This window comes from Artemia sp. Qi Xiang Cuo, chromosome 8 (genome assembly GCF_049724085.1).
Source record: "Artemia sp. Qi Xiang Cuo chromosome 8, ASM4972408v1, whole genome shotgun sequence".
NCBI classification, from domain to species: Eukaryota; Metazoa; Arthropoda; class Branchiopoda; order Anostraca; family Artemiidae; genus Artemia; species Artemia sp. Qi Xiang Cuo.
The window spans coordinates 10551832-10576773 of NC_142801.1; the positions used below are offsets into that span (position 1 = coordinate 10551832).

Genomic DNA, 24942 nt, shown 5'->3' on the forward strand with positions numbered 1-24942 from the left:
TACCTCCCCCCCTAAAACCCAAAAACAACAATTTAAATATCGTATACGCAATGAAAACCACGCTATGCATTGTATTACTCTATGTGGAGGAAAAATACGGTTTGACCTCAGGAAAATTGCAAAAGAATTTTTTTTCACGCCAAAATGTTCAGAAACATCAGCTAAATCACACAAAAAAAATCCCCCTAAATCTCCCTAGCACAATTACCGAACCTCCCCCGTAAAGGGGGAGAATAGAAATTTCTATTCGGATGTATTTTTGGGTTTAAGTGGTCGGTTTCTATAAGATTAAGCATGAAGAAAATAAATCCGACGTCAGAAATCAAGTTTTTCGTACCCCAGTATGAATTTTCACCATAGCAGAAGAGGGGGGGGGGTAAAGTACGCAGATCATTATTTGCCGGATTCCTGCGGCTAAAGGGTCATTTTATATCAAATAAAGTACCTTATTGCCAAAGGTATAAAGTAGTTATTGTCAAAAGTACTTATTGTCAAAAAGTAGTTATTTTTACTATTTACCTCATTTCCACCTTTAAGGGGCCTGTAATATGAGGGGTTGCTAAGTATAATATCTTGAAAAACCACTTCTTTAATCGAGATCAAAAGTTCAGATCAATCAGTTATAAAAGAAAACGTTTAGAACTCAGGTAAATTAATCACAAGAACATTTTGATTTTAAAGCACAACCTAAAGCTAATTCTTCTTCCTGCTCGTCTTCGTTATCGTCCTCATCCTGTCTTGCTGTAGCGTTAGTGCATAACACCCCTTTACATTCCTCACAGGCAAAGCTGCAGGGCAAACGGTTCCAACGGCAGCTGCATCTGAGCGACTCACACTCGCTGGTGTACTGGCACCACAGCATCTTCAGTAGGTTCTCCGGTGCTGGTGAAGGATCTGTCATAATGGGAAGTTACATATTCTGTGACGAATAGAGGCACCATCCCTACTCATCGGGCTTTAACGACTTTGACGTGTCTTGCCACTTCATTATTTGAAAATAGCATCTGTAAAAGGGATACTTTGCGGCACCCAAAGTCGGTGAAAGCCGCTCTGCCTGAAAAAAATTATTTGCACTTGCAACCCGCATTGTGAATGCTCGCACTCTTACATCCTTCAGGGTCTTCTCATTGCTTTTTCCTTTGCGTATACAGAGCAAAGATTTCTCTCCAGCTTCGGCAATCTTCTGGTGGTTGAATCCTGGTGTCATGAAGATCTTTCACGCATCCTTAAAAATCCCATCTTTAAGTGACAAGGAAACCACTGCTGGTTTCCCTACGCCGTGAAGTCTAAATGTTGAATCGCAGCCAGACATTGCTTGGTAAACGAGTAGATTTTCTGCTGCTTCGGTTCCTAGTTTGTTCTTGATTCTTTTTATGTCGTACACTCTTCCATTATTTCCATGTATGTCGGTCTGCATAAAGATATCACATGCATCAAGCTTGGCATGGTACAGCAGAAGGACTAATGGGCCGGTATAACTCCAAATCAAAGTGGTAGACGAAGTTTCAGTGCAACTGACTGCAGTTTGTACAACTAAGACATCAGCATCATTTTGAGCATGTAGAACCTTAAGTCCTGAGTTTACCAGCCTTTAAGCAACTAGGCCAGTGAAGCGTTGTTTATTTTTGGGATATCTCAGAAATTCCTCCTAACTCTTGAAAATCTTCATGATAGGCGAGAATTCAATCATTAGAAATGACAAACTTATAGATTTTTTCAGCTGTTTGCAATGTTTTGTCGTCCGTGTATCATTATATGAATCTAAAAATACCGCTGACTAGCCAAAATGTCTTGTGACATAACCAGCGTAAGATCCTACCACCTTAGAATATGTGGTTACGGTAGTCCACGGGATCTTATGGACTAGCCAGCCACTGTCCAAAACTCTGTGGGAGGATAGCAATGTCATTCGACCCTTAAGTCCCTCAGTTTTCATCAGTGCATTTGTTAGAGAGGCTTTGTCGGCTTTCCTCATCACCTCGAACGAACTAAAGAGCGATGGTGGAAAAGTAAAGAGCTCGAACGACAGAACCTCATTCAAGTCAGAACCACTGTTGCTAGCCACTGCAGCTAGGCGTTGAAAGATTAGAGCAGGGTCGACCATTACCCTCTCGCTATTTTTTCACCACAGATGACTTCTCAGCCATATTTACAGCTTTCTCCTTTCTCCTGAAAACATATTTGTCAATGTCTTTCGCTTCCATATCCTTCAAAATCGTTCTCCCAGATTTGGCATCGTCTGCGTTTACAGATGATGAAGCACGGACATCAATAACCACGTTCAACAGCTGTGATTCCTACCTGGTGGGTTCTAAGGACTGAATGTGTCGAACTGTCCGTTTTATGTCCACCATGTCTCTAGCTCTCCTCAAAGTTATCGCTTCTACTTGATTTTCAATAGTCAACTCTGCGAGGCCAGTCAGTTTATACACGCCTTCGTTAACTAGAACCAAAGTAGGCATAGCAGATGTCCAAATTGTCCGCTGTAATTCAGTCATGCCTCTCGTCAGACCGCCACTCGTTTTCATACTTCTCATTAACGTCTGTTCGATTACCAAATCAAGAGAAAGTGCTGCCTAGTAGTTCTTCGGAAGAACAGGTACTCCTGTAACATTCTGTACTGCCCTGAATTTCCTTTCTTCAACTTAAGCATCAACTGCACGAATATCAATGTTGAGTTCGTTTAATTTTTGGGGCCGTAAGCAGAAAAACATATAAGCATTACAAACCATGACTGTAGATAAAGCTCAAGGTTGCCACTTCGTTCACCTTGCAGGTTTTTTCTCAGGATTCCATGTAGGTCTATATGGTTAAACCAAAAATAGGCAGTTCTGAACTCGGTAATCGTTCTTTTGCCCTTTAAACTATTTCATAGATAAGCTCTGCTGCTTCCGACACCTGCACTTCGTAGATTTCCTCTCCTTCAAGGAGAGACTCGTACGCCGTTTTGCTCTGGTAGCATGTCATTACCGTCGAGCGCTCTTTTACCCAGTTCTGATTATAAAAGGTTTACAAAAAGGGCTACCTACAACGGGCAATGGCCTCTCGTTGCAAGAGATACAGCTTTACCTCGTAACATACTACACCAGCTATTAGGTACATATACTTGACTTATGATTTCCAAAAGTCCCGAGTCAGCTATGAGAAAGCCAATAACTCCTAGGAAACGAATGCGAGTGTAAAATCCACCCAGGACATCAATAGCATTTCTTAAAGCACTATTGACAGGCTCTGCATCGACGATACACTTTGTCTTCCAGTAATGTGGTTGGTCAAAGGTAATGACTAGTTCTTACAGCTCAACTAGCGCACTCATTAGCATGCATAAGGATAGAATAAATACAGGAGATATTGCTTGGGTCGTGGATAATCATTGGCGAAAAACGAATACTTGATTTTCCCGGATAAGGTAGCTTTTAGTTTATTGACCATATAAGGGCCGACCTGGTCATGTAAGAGCTTTCGAAAATGCCAAAGATGTACCAGAGCGTTTCAACCTCGATTTATTGTTATAAGTTTAACCATCTTTTTTCAAGCAAACAAATGTCCTTGGTTGTGACTTGGTGGGTTTTTTGTAGGTCTAGAATGACTTGGTGCCAAATGACTTCATCTTATCTCTACTTGGTTGTTTTCTTGGCACTGAAGGGTCTGTAACCGGCAACTTAGGTGTAGACACTTGAATAAGACCCAGTCTATGAAAAGTATCCAGGCCGTCGATATCAACAATATCATAATCGACGTTGTCTCCTACATACTGAAAAAAATATGCTTTCTCTTTGGACTCTTCCAGCGACGTTTGATATACTGCTCCACATATCTCAAATCTTTTTACCTCTGAGTGCGAAGAGCAGAAGCCGAGATTGTGCAGTGTGTCAATTAAAAATCACGGATCCTATTTTATTCTTTTGTCTTTTTTTTTGCGGAAGTAAAAAAAAAAACGGCAGAAACATCGTATATAGCCTTGAACACGCCAGTCTTCTATCAAGTACTATGGTAGATGTTTCCACTGACTAAAAAGAATGACACTAAGGAATGGAGACCGGACACTGAGGGGGAGTGGAAGGGGATTCTGGAACACTGGTTTGAAATTAAACTGTTCGAGACTCATATTCTAAGGTACCCTTCCTAGCTTGATTGGAAATGGTGAATCGAGTGATTAAAATGACTAGTTCATGCTGGTCAACTTTCACAGACGTTTTTGGTAAGATGGGGTACTTTACCAAGTAAAATAAAATCTCTAAATTCCTTTTGGAATTAGCCACCATTGATTTATTATAAAACAATCAAATAATCCAGCAACCTCTTAATTTCAAGTTTTACCCCGCCACCATCCGCCTTTTATGGGTGAAAATGGGAATTAGGGTACTCAAAAATTAAAATCTGAATTCATATTTGGATTCAGCATGCTTAATTTGATAGGAAACAACTATTTAATCTCCAAAGTATTAAGAACCAGGACCATTGTTGTTTCTCCTCATGTCCCCTCTTTCAGTGTAACTGTGCTATCTTTCTGCAGGGGGATTTGGGAGGATTTTTTTTTGTGTGATCGAGCTGATTTTTCTGAACATTTTGGTGTAAAAAAAAATTATGTTGCAATTTCCCCGAGGTTTGACCATTGTTTTCCGTATCTTTCCTCCACTATATAGCGGTGTCTTGAATTAACCTGTCAAAAACGGGTTTATCGTGACTGGTAACCATTACAGTATATAAAACAGTACGTTTAATACAGGAGTACCTAAAAAATATATTTGAATGATTATCCTGTATAAACAATAGGATGCTTTCAGTGCAAGCAAAAAAAGTGAAAAGCTTGAAGAAATATAGATTTCAAACAAAAAAAAAATCAAAAAGTGAGAAGCAAAATAAAACACCAAGTAGCAAAAGTGAACTAGAAAACAAACCAGAACGAAAAAAAAATCCTAAAATACTATTGAGTTATTTTTGTCCAGTCTACAACTTGACTATCTTCGAATTATAATTTAACAAAACAGAAAAGAAATCGATAAATCAGTTTTGAAATAATTCATTGGTTCAAATTTATTGTAGCTTCTCGTTTCTGTTAGCCTTTCCAAAACCTTTGTCAAATTATATCAACACTCTTGAAAAGATACGGAGAGTAGAGTAAAAACCGGTTTTACTAGATGCCCGGTATAAGGGGGCGGAGACATAAAAGCTAAAATGCATGAAAGCATCATTTTTTTAGCAAAACTGTGCTCATGTCACTATATATAAATAATAGATTGTATATATTATCTATATACAGTGGCTCATGTGCTGACGTTTCTTACTCCCCAACAAAGTTCGAATTAGTTGAATTCTTCAACGAGATTTGCCTTAAAACACGCTGACTTGAAAAACTAAACGCGCACTCTTAGGGAGTGGTATGTACAACTACAGTGACTACATCCATGACCGTTAAAAGGGAGGAGGCGATCGAGTCGAGCTTCCTCGAGTGCCTTCTTTAGGTGGGGGAGGGGTAGAGCACAGCCAACATTTTTTTTAATGTTGTAATAGTCATTTGCTAGTTTAAAGGGGGCGAGGGTAATATACTTGATCCGCCAAAAGGTGAGCTGTTTTTGTTCTTCATCTTCACGGTAATGAGGTGCCACAATCTTGTCAAAGCAGCGCGCTTGAAAACACACTATACAAAATTATTTTTAAAACTGTAAACCTCTTAAGATTTTGGGCAGCCAGGATTCAGAACAGAGAAGCCAATTCATGAAAATGCAGGAGGGGGGCAATGCTTTTTTTGTATTTTCTATTGAAAAAAAATGTATGTTTCAAGCATTAGAGGGGGTACAGTTTTTCTCGATTTCTTTAAATGGAAAAAAAAAATGTATTTCAAAATCTAAGAGGAGGGGCAATAAAAACCAGGGGGTAGTTGCTCCCAAAACTGATAACAAAGGCCCTGCGGCGGGCAAGAGAGTCGATAGAAAAAAAATGACTTTTCTTCAGAAATGGTAATCATTGCGGATATGGGAATGGGCTTTAAAGAGGTGTTGTTTTCTTAGACTACACTGCCGTTCTATGACGAACAAATAAACTTTCAAATGGGGATACATCCATTTATTTAGACAGTGAAAAAACAGGCACAAAAGTCCAGATATTTCGATCCCATATACAGCGACCGTCTTCAATAGAAATTGCCTACTATATATATATATATATATATATATATATATATATATATATATATATATATATATATATATATATATATATATATATATATATATATATATATATATATATATATATATATATATATATATATATATTATATATATATATATATATATATATATATATATATATATATATATATATATATATATATATATATATATATATATATATATATATATATATATATATATATATATATATATATATATATATATATGTATATATATATATATATATATATATATATATATATATATATATATATATATATATATATATATATATATATATATATATATATATATATATATATATATATATATATATATATATATATATATATATATATATATATATATATATATATATATATATATATATATATATATATATATATATATATATATATATATATATATATATATATACAGTATTTCTACTGAAGACGGCCGCTGTATATGCGATCGAAATATCTGGACTTTTGTACCTGTTTTTTCACTGTCTAAATAAATGGATTTATCCCCATTTAAGCGTTTATCCTAAAGTTTTGAAGAATGAACGTGTTGATAAAACTAGTAATTAAAGATATACGAAAGAAAGAAGGTGAATCAGTTGAGAACACAAGATAAATGAAAAGTCGCAATAAACGTGAAACAGAGGATTATTTCCAAAGTGAATTAATAAGTCGGTTTTCATTTTTTCTCTAAAGGTGGGAATCACCATCTGGTCCGTCTTGTCACTCAAGCAGGACACTAGATTTATGATTGAATGAGCCCTCATCCAACTTAGTACGATCATCGGTTCGATATATTGAGACAAGGGGTAAAATGATGTATTGGAGATACATCGCTTTTTTTCCAATTCAACGCTATATGACTATCAGAGTTTTTTGTATTTGTAAAAATTTATTAGAAGCTTTAAGATTCTAATTATTGAAGTAAGTTTCAATTAAATAATCCGAGGAAAGCTTGGTAGTCAATGCTGAATGATCGTTTTTAGGGTATCTTTATATTGAAAAGTTAAAACTTCAAAAAAAAACTTATTAAAAATTTTTGTCTGAAAATTTGTAGTTTAGACTTTATCTAGGGAACAAAGTTTTCTTATTTTGGAAAGTTTGACCTTTTTATTGTCCTGCTGTTATCTTAATCTTATTTTCTTGAAAACCTCTGTTTTTTGAGCGTTATGCAATATTCCTGGAAATGCGATATCAGCTATTCTAAGCCGATGTTGGTTTCAGAAATAACAGAGGAAGACGTGGCTCCTTAGGTAAAATCCAATTATCATGTTTATTGTTAACATTCAAAGTTATTATAACATGGATTACGTATCCTCAATTGGAAAAAAAAAATATATATTTACGTGACTATCATATTCTAGAATTGATTACGATTTATAATAGAGGTGAAAACAAAATCAAGTGTCATTAAATAATAATAATCATAATAAAAAAAGAAAAATGGACACAAACATTCATTTTGCAGGATTGATAAACAAGACTTCCGGTGTCTGGGCCCCAGTGAGTTGCAACCAAAACTGGGGCATATACCTCCAGACACCGGAGGTCTTGATAAACAAGAACTCCGATGCCCCAGTTAGTTGCAACCAAAACTGGGGCCCCCGAAATCTCAAATTTTGCAGAATTTATTCGTACTTTTTATTCAAAGCATCAAATAATTTTGGTATCATTGACCCTCCCTCAACAAAATTTCTGGCTATGTTTTCCTGGGAAAAAAGCTATTGAATCGAAACGGGCAATTCATCATTAATTGATTCTACTCTTCCCATAAATAAATATACTTTTTAAGATTTAAACATAATTGATCAAGGGGGAAAAGCTATTGAAGCAAAATGGGCAATCCTTCATTAATTGATTCTACTCTTTTCCATAAATAAATGTACTTTTTAAAATTTAGACGTAATTGATCAAGACTTATCTCACAACCGCATGCTTCGTCATTACCATACGACTCATTAATTTTTTAGGAAATCTGTATTCATCATCATGATCTTATTGAATCAATATTTAGAATTCAAATGAGTGTCACTATATTTTTAAATTTAACACACATTTTAACGGTTAGTAAGAAAATTTGCATTGACAACCATGTTTGCATGCTCAATAAAATAGCACGAATAGATAGTAACAACTATGTTGTGCTAACTTATTCCTACTCCCTACGCTAGATTAAAAGACTAGTAACTAGTTCTAACCCAGTAAGCGGAATAATAGATCATTAATATAACTGCGCGCTATTATTGAATAAACATATTGAATCCCATCGAGAGATCTATTCCTCTCTGCTTCTGTTCCCCAGCTGTGACTTAAAGACTTTCCTTTAGAAGGTAAGTCAGTTAACCCAGTAAAGGGAATAATATTAGAAAAAAAAATGTGTATGCTCGAATAAGGATACCGCATTCATGACAAAGGCCTCGTTCTCTGCATTTAGGGAAAGTCCCTTTCTTCAATCTGGCGAAAAATTTGTGTTCACAGTTCCATATAAAAAAAATATATATAGTGATCTAATTTTTAGGCTATGCTAGTTTGGTATTATTTTTTTTTTTTTTTAGTTTTACGTTATCATTTTTTTAGTTTAGCTAACTTTTAATTAACCGACTTTAGTAGTTTTTAATTAGTCATTTAATGGATTTTTTAATTCAGTGGTTTTTGACTTTTTCGATTTTAATTAACTGTTTTTTATTTAACATCATTCAATATGTGCCAATCCGTTTTGCATAGTTCCCTTCCCTAATTAGTCCTTCCAGAGGAAGGACTTGGTCAGTCCTTCCAGAGGAGGAGAAACTTCGTCAGTCAGTTGAAACTTGAGAAATTATTTGTGTCTGGATAAAATTATCTGTAACTGTAATCATACAAATAGTTGTTCAAAAGGGTAAAAAACCTCTTTTTTTTATTATTAAGCATAGTTGAAGGGTCCAGTAATTATCTCTTTGGGGATCACCAAGGCATATGGGGTGGGGATGCCCCCCCCCCCCCCCACAACCCTCAGGGTAAGGGCTATAAGTTTCACTAATTGCCCATTGTTAACATATAAAGTTTTTTATGAAAGGGGTAGTCGTAGAACCTTCGGGGGGTGGGGCTTATTCGATCGGAAATCAGAATTTCCAATGCTCTCTTTAAGAATTAAAAGCGATCAGAGGGCAAAGAGCCCCCCCCCCCACATTTTCTTTTCCCAAAATACATTTGATAGTAATTTTGAGATGTATTTGAATCCATTGTAAAGTAGTTTGACAGAAGAGAGAACGAAATTCCTCTCCTGTAATCGATGCTTTTAGTCGATATTTAATTTACATTTCTGACGCACTTTCTGAGCCAATCAGATTATTCCGAATTTTTGGAGCGTCAAAAATTATTGCGTTAAGATTTGCCAAGTTCCAATTTTCCGCCTTCGGATACTCGTACAGTTTATAAAATACCAAGATGTTTCAAGATTTCGGAATTATTTCATTTATAAGACTATTATAAAATTAACAATACCGTAGGTCAGTGTTCGATTAAATGTGTGACGTTCTCGAAGAACCCATTTGTTTTCGAGAAAAATAATTTCATAATACAATAAACAAAAACAAGAGAATTGGTCTTCCATATTTACTTGCATAAGTATTAAATGCCCAGAGAAGTTCAATGACAATGTGAAACGAAGGAAGTTATGTTACAAAAACGGTCCTAAAAAAAGAAGATGGGTACTGTTCTAATGTCTGTACAACACGCGAGAAGTGAAGTTTGGTTAATGCTAATGAAATAAAACAAAATATGATAAAAACTAATAGTTTATGAACAAAATTGGGTTATATATTTGCACATTAGGGGGGGGGGGGGAAGTAAACCATAGCATATATTAAGTACGTAACCTAACCTAGGCTCCCCCCCCCCCTAAACCCCAAAAAACTAAAGGTGTAATATAGTTTCCAGAGTGCGAAAACCCTGAATACTTGTTTTTACAGTATTAGATAGCGTCGGATCTTTGCCTTTCTCGAGTGGATGCCTCGGGTGTTGTACAAATATTTAAACAATACCAAAATCTGTCTTGAAAAGGGTTTTTTATGTGTTTCAAGTCATTTCACAGTATTCACACTGGCGAACTCCTAATAATGAGCAACCCACGTTGTATAGTAAGTCAAGTTCGGAAAACTAAGAGTTGAAGGGACGTGTTGGTGAAGTATGTTATGCAGTGGAAGAATAAAGGTATAGTCAAAACATAGACAAAGAGTGGTAGCACTTGTAAAAAAAATCTTATTACTCAAAACCAGTAAAAAAAACTCGTTTTTTGACTGGTTTAAATTTTCACACAGAAGAGCCAATCGTGTTGAATTGAACTTTTCACTTTCGTTATTGACTTGATAGTTCACTCGAAAGGTTTTAAAACCAATCAGATTTTTAAAGGCGGGACTGTTTACCGCTAAAATTTTTTAGGAATGATCTGATTGGCTCACTAAAGTGCAGTACATCACAAAAGTAAATTAAATATCGGCTATAAGCATGGAATTGTAGGAAAGGAATCTCTTTCTATTTTCGGGCAAACTATTCTAAATTGTTCTATCAACATTGGAGTTATCTAAGAAATAAATTTCTATAAGAAAATCCTCTTATATACAGGGCTAGAGGCACATGAAAGAAACAGTAAAAACCGATAACAATAATGCCAGTGAAGTCGCCATATCGATGAACCGTGTTTTGGGTTTGTTAACACCCGCTAGTTGAATAACAAAAATGACATGCTTCGTCCGCTATACAATCGCTCTTAGCTTTCTCTTTTTTATATTCTTCTTCCGTTCTTCCCCATGAGTATTTTAGTAATCTTAAAGAATGGTTAGTCGCAAAAAGTTGGGAGAGAGCCCGTTCAAATGGAAGCTTTGGGCAGAAATTTCATCAAATGATGGAATTGTGACAGAAATAAGAAGCTAATCTTTTTTAATTAAACATTTAATGTAAAATTAAAAAGAATATATTTTTACTTAGAAATGCGCTGAATTCACGTGTTTACGAAGTGCACACACGGAAATTTCTGTACAAGCAAGTAGGCTACAGAAATTTCTGAGCTTGTACCATTCATGAAAAAATTCAAGTTAAAAATGGTAACAAAATCCAATTCGTCTGAGCTTAGCACAAGTGCCCAAGTGACTGCTTGACTGAAAGTGTTCAGGCTATTATTGCTACTGCTTAAGCCTATCCTGCTATGGAGACTGAGTAGCAACTTGCTTCTAATGCACATTGTTTTTGGCCTCGTGTTTAGGTGCAACCGCTCTTTACTTTTAGTTAAAGTGCTGTTGTTTGTTCTCTTTTCTTGTATCCAACATTGAGATTATCGGTGAGATTATCGAGGAGTTATACACTCTCTGCCTCCTCGTGTACATCCTAATCTATTGAAATCTTCTCTCTTTAGACACCTCCAGGAAGTTCCCATTTTCCTTGAATCTTTCTTTATGACATCCTCCTACCTCAACTGCAGACGACCTACATTTCATTTAGCCCTAGACAGTTGGCTAAAAAGGAAAATCTTTGGCAATCTGAAATCTTTCAGCTGCAGAACGTGCCTTAGCCATCTCAAACTTCCCAAATTTGTATCTAAACTATTATATTTTCATCATATTTTGTTTTGTTTCATTAGGATTAACCAAACTAAACCCGTTTGACTAGTTTCTTAAGCATCTTCCGTATACAATATATCGCGTGGGTTTCGGCTAATTGACAAGTACCAACACTTCTCTCGGAATATCGAAAATGGGGTCTACTAAGTTTTTTTTATGTTCTGAAACTCCCTCCCCACCGCCCGCCATGGGAATAACGATTGGAAAGCGTAAAAAGTTGCTTATATAAGTAGGTTTTTTTTTCAGACATCCAATATACGACAGACAAAAAAAAAATATTAAAGCTTCATCTTTCAGCTGTTTCTGCAAGTGATAATAGATAATGTGGCCCATTTTGAAATAAACAGAAAATACATTGAGGACCACATTGAGTCCTCAATATACACATTGAGTCTGCCTCACCAAGTCCTCAATATACATTGAGGACCACATATAACCTATTGAATCTAAGTTCTTTTTCTGTCACGGGCAGATACACTTCCACCACGCCAGATTTCCTTGCGCCATGTGTAATATACTCCTGCCGTGTACCACGTAACGCGAATGATTTTCGAAAGTGACCAACCCCTCAGAGATTATTCAAAGTGGGCTACGCGACAATCTTGAAAATTTCGTTCATTTCAAAGCAAGACGGTTTAACGATGCGTTAAATTAAAGACAGGAAAAGGTCAAGTCCATCTTTTCAGAAACATTTAATTTGACAAACTTTGAAAAAAAAGTTTTGCAATAATATTTTTATTAAAAAAAGGAAAAATTATGCTTTTGAAGTATGGATGGGTGTGAAGAAACATTTAATTTGACAAACTTCGAAAACCCCAAAAAGTTTCGCAATAATAAATCTTGTTTAAAAAAAAAACGAAAAATTATGTCTGACGAGTATGGCTGTGTGTTCCTTTTCGAATATTGCCTATTTTAGTACAATTTTGTAAATATATTAATATGTTGTGCAAAAACTATTTCCCTCTTTGAAAATTTGTGTACTACTGATGTAAGAAAATGTCTAAAACTTTTACACACAGATGCACAAACAGGGTGGCCAGAGTGATCCAGTATCATTTGTGTAACACCTCAGTATCACTATTTTGGACCAGTGTGCTTGCGCACTTTCAATGTGCACGTACATGTACGGATAGTATAGGAACCATACCAGAACTGCCAAACTCGAACCAGAAGGACCGTAAAATGATTTTACCCGACAAATAGTGGTTTCAATTGGCTGTCTGTGACGCTTTGACTAAATGCATAAAATACCACTTTTCCTTTCAATGACTTCATGCCAGCGGAAAAGGCCTTTGATTTGTTGAAAGTGATGTCATGCGATCAGTTTCATCCAATCAAAGACCATTTCACAATCCTCGGATGACCCGGCGTATATGCGCAGGCGCACTGGTCCGAAATATTCACTTCTGTATTACATTTCAAAAAATGACTGATTGGTCACATTCGCCTCCCTGAAACACACATTTATTTTTTATTAAAAAAATTAACGACATAATAACTATATTACGTTTATCTTGAACCTTAAGATATGGTTGTTTAATGTTGTGTTTAGCCCCTAACAGTGTAAAGCATGTAAAGCATGTTATTTTTGTTTATATTTTTGGACAAATAAAGCTAATTTTTGTTGTTATCTAAAGAAGAAGAAGGATTTATTGAAAAAAAAAACATCAACAAAAAATTATTGCTGCCTCCCCTAAAAAGCAAAGCTTGTTCGTGGGGGAGGTAGAGAAAACTAAATCCTTAAAACAAAGAACACTTGGCCACCGACACCACTAATACCATCACACTAAACAATAAATACAAAATAATATCATATATTATACATCCTCTGGGAACATCATATCAACAAAACCCCCACAATAAATAAATCAATTAATCAGTCAAAACTCATATTCAGCAAAAAGCAGTTCCTTAATGATTTTTCTAAAAATATTGGGGTCACCAATAGTCTTAATATCACTATTCAAACTATTCCATTTCCGCGTACCTCTATAAAGAACAGAAAAACATGAACGGGAAGATATACCTCTAGGTACACAGAAGTCCGCGCTACCCCTTGTATCATGAGAATGAACAGTAGACCTAATGGACAATAAATTACCAAAACAACGAGGCTGAACATCCTGCTGCAGTCCAAAAATAAACCACAACACATAGAATTCACGAAGGCCTGCAGCCGGTAAAATTTTTAAATTTGTGTAAATTTCTCGAACAGACATACGTGGAGATATACCGGATAAAATTCTTACTGTATCATTTTGTAGAACTCTTATTGGTTTTAGGATAGAAGAAAAAGTAGAGAGCCAAATACTTGAACAATAAAGTATATACGGGTGTATTAAAGAAAAATAAAGATGGTAAAGGACAGACTTGGGAAAACAATGTTGGAGTTTCTTCATTATACCGAGATTTCTTGCCAGAATGTTGCTAAAAGATAGAGTTCCATCTATTACAATCCCAAGGTATTTAAAAGACGTAGTCCGTTTTATAACCCCATTGGGCATATCTAATTCCTTCATCTATGGGTAAAAGTTTGATGATCGCGAGAAAACAATCAAGTAAGACTTAGCCATGTTAATCTTTAATTTATTTACCCTCAGCCATGTTATAATTTTATTACCTGATTCCTTCATGGAAATCTGCAGCAGCTCCGCTGTCTTAGCTGTGCTAATGGCTGTTGTGTCATCAGCAAAAAGTGAAACTGTTTCATTAGTCGGGTTTACCGTTAGTTCATTTATTCTATAGCAAAAATTATTTAGACAATTTGGCAAATCATTAGTAAATATCAAGAATAATATAGGACCGAGAACTGATCCTTGAGGAACACCTATTTCAATACGCTTTTTTTCTGAAGAAGAATCTTTTAGTTGGATATACTGATAACGACTACTTAAAAAACTTCTTAACAAATTTAATGATTTACCCCTCAAACCATACACCTCACACTTCTTAAGTAGAAGTTCATGATCCACTGTGTCGAAAGCTTTCATCAGATCTAAAAATATAGCACCTATTTTGAAACCTTTATCTAATATATCATTAATAATAGTTGTCAAATAAATAATCGCCTGTTCCGTTGTCCTTTTTCTACGGAACCCAAATTGTGTCTCTACCAGTAACTTATGATCCTCCAAAAAACTCATCATTCTAATACTAAAACACTTCTCTAAAACACGGGAAATAATGAATAAAACAGATATCGGTCTATAGTTTCCTGGGTTATTTTGAATACCACCCTTATGAATTGGGGTTATACGGGCAACTTTAAAATAATCTGGGAATTTTCCTTGACGATAACACTCATTAATTAATCCACTTAAGACTTCAGATATAACAGGAAAAATACATTTAAGTATTTTTAAAGTAATATGATCGCTGCCATATGAATTACTACGCAATCCATAAATAATTTTTTTACTGTCATCAAGTGCTAGAAGTCTAAGATGAAGAGATACATCAATGGGGTCCCTCAATAAGGACTTGGACGTTGGATCACCCCAATCAGGTACAACTGGCGTAGCTAAATTCAGACCAATATTCGAAAAATAACTCTGAAATTTATTTCATATGTCCTTTTCAGAATTCAATGTCTTTCACATTACGCTAACTAATTCATCAGGTACACTATTTATTTTTAATCCAATCACTTCTTTTATTAGTCCCCAGGTTTTCTTAGGGCATCCTTCGACCTCCTTAAACTTTATCTCAAAATATTTCTTTTTTTCATTTCTTAAAATTGTATTCAACCTATTTCGATAAATTTTATATAATTGCTTATTTTCTTGTGTCGGGTTAATTATTTGAGCTCTAAACAATTTATCTCTTACATTTATTTGCTTCAAAATCACAGGACTAATCCAAGGTTTTTTACTTGAGTGCTTTCTATTAAACGGTTTCAATATCACTACTTGACTTATCAAACTCTGCAACTTTTCATAAAATAAAACAACTTTGAATTAGCGTCCTGAACATCGCCTAGAACATCGTACCAATCCACCTTTTCTATATCATTTTGAAGTTTTACCATCGCGCTTCTACTTATCACTGGAATCCTTGATTTTTTGCCTTTAACCACCTTCGTGACAGTTCTAAAGCTAGCTGAAAATCCAAAGTGGTCAGATGCATCGTTGATAAGGACCCTGGGAAGACTCAAGGGTACATTAGAAAGGATGTTATCCAGAAGCTTAGCTGATGTTCCCGTAATTCTTGTAGGGATATTTATACAAGGATGAAACCCATTAGATAAACTTCTATTAATAAATTCAGTACTAGCAGATGACTGATCTATAATATCAATATCAAAATCTCCCATAATAAAAAATGGCATAGAGTTAATTGGAAATTCCAATAATTGTTCTTCAAATAGGTCCATAAAGTCTTGGAGCAGGCTCTGTGGAGGTCTATATACTACAACAATACAGAAATTCAAATTCTCTCTAGTTATATGTAAAACAAAACACTCGCAAACTTTCTCTCTATATATTGTAAGATCTTCTCTTATTGAAACCTTATAATCAGCCTGAATGTAAGCTGCTTGGCCTCTACGTTGATAATACTCGCGATTCCTTACATATAAATTATAACCAGGGATATTTAGTTATTGCGAGTTATTATCATTTAACCACGTTTCAGTTAAAGCGATCACCTGAAAGACATTAGTATTTATTAATTCCGATAAAAATTATGCGCAGAATTCAATCCCTGACAGTTCAAATGACAAATGTTAAGGCCAAAATGGCCCCTATCACAATACAAGGGTAGTGACCCTTCTTTAAAAATATACCTTGATGGTTCATTTGTGAAAATCTCAGTGGCATTAATATCTAAATTTCTATTTATCCTTTCATTAAACTGGCTGGAAAAATCAACCCTTCGAATTTCAAGTTGCAGGATATTGCTGTTCCCAGGAGGGAAAACGATATTTCTAACCGTCATCGATAAAAGTTAATGTATGTGACGGTAGAGGGTGGCGGTGGCGAAAAAAATCATTATCTACTAAACATATATCTAGACCTAGATGAATACAAAAAAAAATAACAAAATATATTCCGGCAAAGCGGACATACAATTTAAAAAGCAGATTATTGCAATATTGCATTATTGCAACTCTACCAACTATTCGTTGATTTCTGTCAGGCATTTGACCTGATATGGCGCGAAGGACTATGGCATATCCTCCTTCACTACGGTATCCCTTATGAGATAGTCCAAAAAATCAAGAGTCTGTACGACCAGTTCCGAGGCCAAGTAATCACCGTTGATGGGTTATCAGATGAGTTTACAACTTCGTCAGGAGTACTCCAGGGTTGCATCTTATCACCACATCTCTTCAACCTCTTTCTAAATGCCGTTCTGTCGATGATGCAGTCGGAATATGGCGCAACAATAGGAGGGGTGTTGATAGATAATCTTGCCTACGCTGATGATATTGATGAGCTAGCCAACTCTACACAAGAATTGCAGGCACAAGCTGATAAATTCTACGATACCACAAAGCCGTTCGGGATGGAGATCAATGCCAGCAAGACCAAAGTCATGGTAACTACGAGACGTGAACTAGACAACCCGCCCATTATCACCATAGGCGGGAGACAGGTTGAAACGGTTGATCACTTCCTGTACCTTGGTAGCCCACTCTCCTCAGATAATTGCCATAGCTCTGACGTGAAACGTCGACTTGCACTTGCGAGCTCTAGCTTCCGAAGACTAGCCAACCTCTGGAAAAGTAACCACCTATCCAACAAACTCAAAATGCGCCTATTCAACAGTTTAGTAATCCCCATAGTTATTTATAGATGTGAAACATGGACTCTGAAAACCGAAGATGAAAAAAGACTTCTAGCTTTTGAGGTGAGATGCCTCTGTCGCATTTCTAGAATCAAATACACTGACCGAATCACAAATGTGGAAGTACGTCAAAGGCTCCAGTCCACTGAAACCATACTCAATAAAATTAAGAAGCAACAACTGCGCTGGTTTGGCCACGTCAAGTGAATGGAGCCGAGCCGCCTTCCGAAAATCGCCCTTGAAGGATCCCTCCATGGCCTTCGCCCACGAGGCAGACCACGAAAACGATGGATGGAGAACTTCCACTTCGACAACGTAAAGATAGCCCAGTTATCACGTATCGCACCAGATAGAGCAATGTACCGAGCCCTTACGCATGAGCTAGCAAGAGGAGTGGCCCCAAAACGTCCCACGAGGATGGCCGGGACCTAAGTAAGTAAGTACATTATTGCAATCTTCATGGCACAAAGCAAAACCATTCAAAAAGACATCAGCCCGCTTACCACCCACTCAAAATAATTTCACATTAACAAACATTTTAAATTATTTACTCAAAAATAAAAATTATCATTAACCCAAACATTTCAAATTCATCACTATCAACTTTTCCAAATCTATTTGATTAAACCAAGTGAAAAAGAAAAGATAATTAACCAATAAGTAAACTAAACACATTCAATAAAACACTCATTTTTTAGCACCTCTGGAAGCTGTGGAGGGAGGAGGCTTATGTGCTTGTTCCTCAATCCATTCATCACACGTAAACTTCACTTTCGTACCACCCGTACGTTCAAACTGAAGATATGGTGGAACTGTGTTTGATACCCATGAAATAATACCCATCGTTTTAAGACACAATTTTTGTTCATATAGTTTTTTTCTTGCCTCTCTCACAGAAAATGGGGCATCATCACTCACATAAATGTTTCCCTGGTTTGCTATATTTCTTCCTTTAAGCTTCTTCCCATTTTTAAGGATTTCAATCTTGTTTACGCGGTTTTTTACATTAGCCTTAAAATATTTCTTATCCTTTTTTATTGCAACAACTGAAAAATGGGGTATCACTGGTAAATTTAGTCCATCCGTACATATCTCGGTAAACATACGTTTGGCTTGAACTTCATCCTCACACACTGCATTCCATACAAACACATTATTTTCGTTAGGCTAATATTTTGCAGCCATTCGCCTATCAGACGTACTCAGGGTCTTTTCTTTAAAATATTTAATTTCTGACTGCAGGTTAAAATTATCATTTTTCAACAAAGAAATGTCATTTTCTACAGCATTTGTACAAGACTTAATCCCGGAGAATTCAGACCTTAAGGCTAATTTCTCTGATTAAATTGCTTTTATTCTATTTTCTACTACAATGAATCGCTGTTCAATTGATTGGACTGAGCTGTGAGTGTCACGCATAATGTCCATCATCTTTGCAAATTCCTCTGATAGGGTCATTAACGAAACCTGAGTTGTCACTGGCTTCCGAATATCCGGATTTCCTGACGTATTTGGGGTACTTGTGGCAATATCCTCGCTAGAATCAATATCTGGACGACTCCTTTTATTTTTTTTTCTTGTCCATCTTAACTTAGTAATAGCTAAAATTGACTTACTGGCAAAAGAAGAAGCCACCAGTCCTAAATCAGTCCTTTTTCCCCACTGTACTATTCCTTTAATCTCATATCACGAATAATTTGAGCCTTAAATCACTTTGGAGGAGTAATAGCTAATGATTTCCGTTTTTGAGTTTTATTTAGGAAAAGGCTTGTATTTTCCGATTGTCTTTTATCAGATTGTACAAAGTTTTCATTATATCACAGCATGCAGATAATTTAGCAATAATCTATCGTCATTCATTTCATTACGTGATTCATAGAGCAGGCGATAGCAAGCAATACGATCTTAACCAGTTGAGCAATGAATTATGACTGAATTAATAGTGGTTTTGTACTCACCCCCCCTCCCGAAAAATCCTGGATAAGGCCCTGTGCTCTGTAAAAATGTGCAATAATTCGATTTACAATGATCAATTTTTTCATCTTAATGTGACAGACACAAAGTCACCAGTCAGCGGGAATTTCCACGGACCATCACCACACCGTTGGGAACCTGTTGAAGAACAAGGCCCGATAATGTTGAACCCTAACGTTGATCACTGTTGGGTATCGCATTGTTGATATTCACGAATTGATTCACTAGCTTAATGTTTTAACATTGACCTCCTGTGGTTTCTTCAACACGTTAATTACATTGTTGTAAGTCACAGCTCAGTTATGCTGAACCAAAATTTGTTCTACGTCGTGTTTGTGAAATTGGGGCTTATACCCCATCATCCTCAACTAATCACGGTGAAACCATTGTTCCAATACCTTCTCCTGTACTGGTATATAATCTTCTTCCCGAGTTCCAAAAAACATGATTAGTTCAATATGACAAGAATATAGTTATTAATATGTATGCTGTTATAATAGGAAATTTATTTACGATATATCCAATTTATGTTACATTCATTATAATACGGTCTATAAGGAGACCGTTTATGTTTTTTAAGCCCCTCCCCCCTCTTGTACTTTCGACGGGCTGGGTACATCGTCATTTATAGAATACAACCACAGCGGAAAGAGATGTCACTGTCCTTTTATTCCATTTTTGTGACATTATACGTGATGGTTACATTTTTGTGACGTATTTCTACAAGCCAGTCACATCATTCCTTATTTTCGAAGAGAACCCCCACCCTTCTAAAACCGGGTTGACCCATACTGAGTGAAAAAATTTAAACGGCCAAGGGAATGTGATATCTAGTGATACAAAAACACTCCCCCCTTTTAAAGCCTGATTGGTTATTTTTTCGAATTATTAAGCCAGTCAAGAAAACTAAGGTTAGACTATTGGAAACTACTATAATGGCACTGGTCAAGCATAGCTCATAAGCGTTGGTGCTTCTAAGATCTAAGATGATATGCGCGATGTATTCCAGAGTAATTCAGGGGTGGATTTTTTTAGGGGGGGGGGCAAAATAGGTTGAGCCGATAAAAATATTTTACGGGGGCGCAAAATAGGTTGGTCCGATAAATTTGCGTTAGGAGCAAGTTTAATTAACGCAAACTTGGGTTAATTAAGTAAATTACACTAATTTAGACTACGCTAGGGGCGCGTACCCTTTCACCCCCTCTTGGATCCGGCACTGGAGTAACTGTCTAAGGATAGATTTAGGAAGTCGTTAGAATACTGTTGTCGGTAGTTGTTAGTATGTAAAATAATAAGCTGTACCAAAAATGAGATCTAATCCCACTACAATGAAAGAACTTTTAAGATGGCTAAACCACGTTTAGGGATAAAGGATGATGTGGTGCCAAAAATTGTGCTTTTTGGCCTTATGTTTGGTACTAAACGAAAAGTAGGGAGTTCACTGAAAAGGATTCTATGGAAATTGCAACCATATGGGAGGAAGTAAAAAGTGAAATTTTTAACAGATTGAGGGGGAGGAGACATCTATGCAGCATTTTTGGCCCTGGGTGGCTTGATGCTGCAATGCTGAACGGCCAAAAAAGCCATCATCATGAAAAGTCAAATACCCCTGGTCTTTTTGCTTTCCTGCAAAATTCAGTGTTTAAATTGCGTATTCGAAAGCGCCTTTCCAGTTGCAGCAGCCAAGACCCCAGAGGGGAAATAGAGGTGCTTCATTGTAAAATTGTGGCTTTGTTACAGTCCTTTGTTTGGTCTTTAATACCGAAACTAATACCGAAACGGGGCGGATCCAGGATTTTATTTTTTAGGGGGAGGGGGCAAAATAGGTTGATCCGAAATTTTTTTTAGGGGGGGGCAAAATAGGTTGATCCGATAAACTTGCGTTATGAGCAAGTTTAATTACCGCAAACTTGAGTTAATTAAGTAAATTACACTACTTTAGACTACTCTAGGGGGGGAGGTGCCCCCCTCGTCCCCCATGGATCCGCCACTGACTAACATATAGTTCAAAGTGAAATGACATTTTTGTTTGAAACGTTCCTACATATTTTCTATCTGGAAATCAACTACGCTGGACAAAATGGCTATCTCAAAATTTTGATTGGATGTGTTTGGGTGAATGAGGGCGTGGGGGAGGGGCTAGTTGCCCTCCAATCACTTTCGACTATTAAAACGGGCACTAGCCCTTTGAATTTCCAATCGAATGAGCCTTTTTTGAAGTTTCTACGACAGGGCCTCCTATAAAACCTTATATCCTCCCAGGACATAACTTAAAACCCTTGCCCCGAGGGTTGTGGGGAGTGTACTACTCAAAAAGATATTTTCTATCTGGAAATCAACTACGCTGAACAAAATGGCTATATCAAAATTTTGATTGGATGTGTTTGGGGGACTGATGGGCGTGGGGGGCCTAGTTGCCCTCCAATCACTTACGACTATCAAAAAGGATTCTAGCCCTTTGAATTTCCAATCGAATGAGCCTTTTTTGAAGTTTCTACGACAACGCCTTCTATAAAAACCTTATATGTCCTCAGGGCATAACTTAAAACCCTTGCCCCGAGGGTTGTGGGGGAGTGTCCTTCTCAAAAAGATATTTTCTATCTGGAAATCAACTACGCTGAACCTTTTTTGAAGTTTCTACGACAACGCCTTCTATAAAAAAAAACTTATATGCCCACTTTAAACTATTAAAAAGGGCACTAGCCACTCCAATTTCCAATCGAATGAGCCCTTTTCGAAGTTTCTGCGACGACTCTTTCGATACGAAGGGCCCGGGTATGGAAAAAAAAAAACACATTTGTGCCCACATCGTTCTTTACTTAGGCAGTGCTAGCGCGCTGCCTATGAAATCCATACTGTACGTGTGAAATGAGGCTTCTTTCGAGTAGTTGCGCTCCAATCACTTTCAACTATTAAAAAGTACACTAGCCCTTTGAATTGCCAGTCGAATGAGCTTTTATTGAAGTTTCTACGACAATGCCTTCTATAAAAATCTTATATGCCCTCAGGGCATAACTTAAAACCCTTGCCCCATGGGTTGTGGGGAGTGTCCTCCTCAAAAAGGTATTTTCTACGTGTAAATCAACTACATTGAACAAAATGACTATCTCAAAATTTTGATTGGACGTGTTTGGGGGAATGATGGGCGTGGGGGAGGGGTAGTTGCCCTCCAATCACTTTCAGCTATTGGAAAGAGTACTAGCCACTCCAATTTCCAATCGAATGAGCCCTTTTCGAAGTTTCTGCGACGAATCATTCGAAACGAAGTGTCCGGGTATGGAGAAAAAGACAAAACAAAAAAAAATCACATTGTGTTCACATCGTTCTTTACTTAGGCAGCGCTGGCGGCCTGCCTATGATAGTGCTTGGCGAGTGCTACGGGTTATATTATATTTAGGAAAATCCTAAATATAAATATATTTTATATTAATAAAAAATATATTTTTAGAAAATCCTTTTCTATAAGGGAAAGTCATTAGACCTAACGGGACATCTTTTTTGAAACATGCCTATACCAAAGGTGAATAATTGCGCAAAGAGTGAGAAGTGGCTGATATGGACGTAACCCCCTCGTTTTTTCGTGAACACCGGAGTGCAACTCACTCTTTAGCTGCAAAACAAAATTGCAGAGAAGGGTGTTTCAGGGTTCACGATCCACATTTGATTCCTAACATACTGATTTCGAATTCCAATTCATACCTTTAATTATCTTGATTCTTAAATCTTTGTATGATTCTGGTCCAAACAAGTTGCAACATGCCTACATTTCTGCTGAGAAGTAGGTAGAGGGATGAGTTGAGGATATCCCACCTCCTCACCGAGAGGAGAGGAGGTGGGATTAAAAAAGGGAATGTCGAAAGATAACCTGAAAACGCACGAAAATAATGTCGAATATAAAAAAAATGTGCCACTGGAATCGCTCATTTTTGTCAAATGCCCCCCCCCCTCCAAAAGGAACTTACAGCCTCCCACTTTGAACAACTAGGAAAATCACTTTTTTGCATGGGTAGCACTACTGTATCCTCTTTTTTTTCTTTTTTTCTTCGCCACTAGCAGGGCACTGGAACATCATAGAGAACTGTTTAAGGGCACATTTGAAAGGAAATCGCTATATGTAGTGCCTTTTGCAAGTATTGAGAACCTACTATTAAAATAAAATGCATTTTTGACAAGAATATTTTAAAGGATCGAGTTTCACGCAGACCGCGCTCAAAGTGATAAATTCCATTTTGTCAACTACTTCCCTTGCTCTTTTTTGGGACCTGTTGTCAACAATTTTATTTATTTGGAATACCCGAAACTCGTGGGCAAGGTTGTAAAATATTGAAACTCTAATTTAAGTTATATTCTTAAAGGACCGAACGAGTTGTAAAGGTGCAATTCACACAGCATTGGAGAAGCGGGACCTCAAGTTGCTTGAACTTCTCCTCAGTGCGTCTCCGGCCAGTGCGAACGCAAAGATGTACAATAATAACACGCCTCTCCACTACGCAGCTACTTTGCCAAACATAAAAGAGGACGAGCAGTTCAATATAATCAGGCTTTTACTGGAGAAAGGGGCAGACAAGACTATTAGAAACTCTCAAAAGAAGCTGCCAATTGAACTCGTTTGCCAAGAGCATCAAAAGGTAAACTTATATTTTTGTATTCATATAGATTTATTTTGATGGAAGGACAATAAAATAAGAAAAAATGAACTTGTAAATTTGTTTTTCTATATTTTTTCTATATTTTAAGTTTTTTATATTTATTTAAATTCATTTTGATAAAAAGACAAATAAAGTAAAAAATAACTTATTTTGTATATTTAGATTTGTTTTTCTGCATTCTTACTTTGCTTATTTCTATATTTATGTATTTAATGTCGTTTCGATGAAAATTCAAATTTTTGTATTTCTATATTTTTATATAGAAAAGACAAATAAAATAAGAAATAACAAAATAATTTTCTCATTTTCCCAATTTCTATATTTTATGTATTTAACCTCGTTTCGATGAAAATACAAATAAAATCATCAAAAGAAAAAAATATAGGCCTACATACATTTTATATATTTAAACTTATTTTCTATATTTATTTAAACTTATTTTGATGAAAGATAATAAAATAAGAGAAAATAAACTAATTTTCCATATTTTGTATATCTCTGTATTTCCTATATTTCAACTTATATCATATTTTATATTTGAGTTTAGTTTCTGTATCTATTTAAACTTATTTTGATGAAAAGACGGAAAAAATAAGAAAAAAAGTAAAATTATTTGCTCACTTTCTATAATGTATACATTTAAACTTATTTTTTCTTTATTTAGACTTATTTTCTATATTTATATAAACTTGTTTTGACGAAAAGACGATTAAATTAAGAAAAAAAAGAGCTTTTATTCTTA

The 24942-nt window shown here is 36.1% G+C and overlaps 1 protein-coding gene across 3 annotated transcripts in view; it reads left to right on the forward strand.

The window, feature by feature from the left end:
• LOC148949153 (uncharacterized) overlaps nucleotides 1–24942 on the forward strand; it is a 218312-nt gene that overhangs the window by 174400 nt on the left and 18970 nt on the right. For all 3 annotated transcript variants that reach the window (XM_089093206.1, XM_089093207.1, XM_089093208.1), the window contains one exon: nucleotides 23907–24179. In XM_089093206.1, the coding sequence (XP_088949332.1) occupies nucleotides 23907–24179 (273 nt within the window). The remainder of the gene's footprint in view (nucleotides 1–23906; nucleotides 24180–24942) is intronic.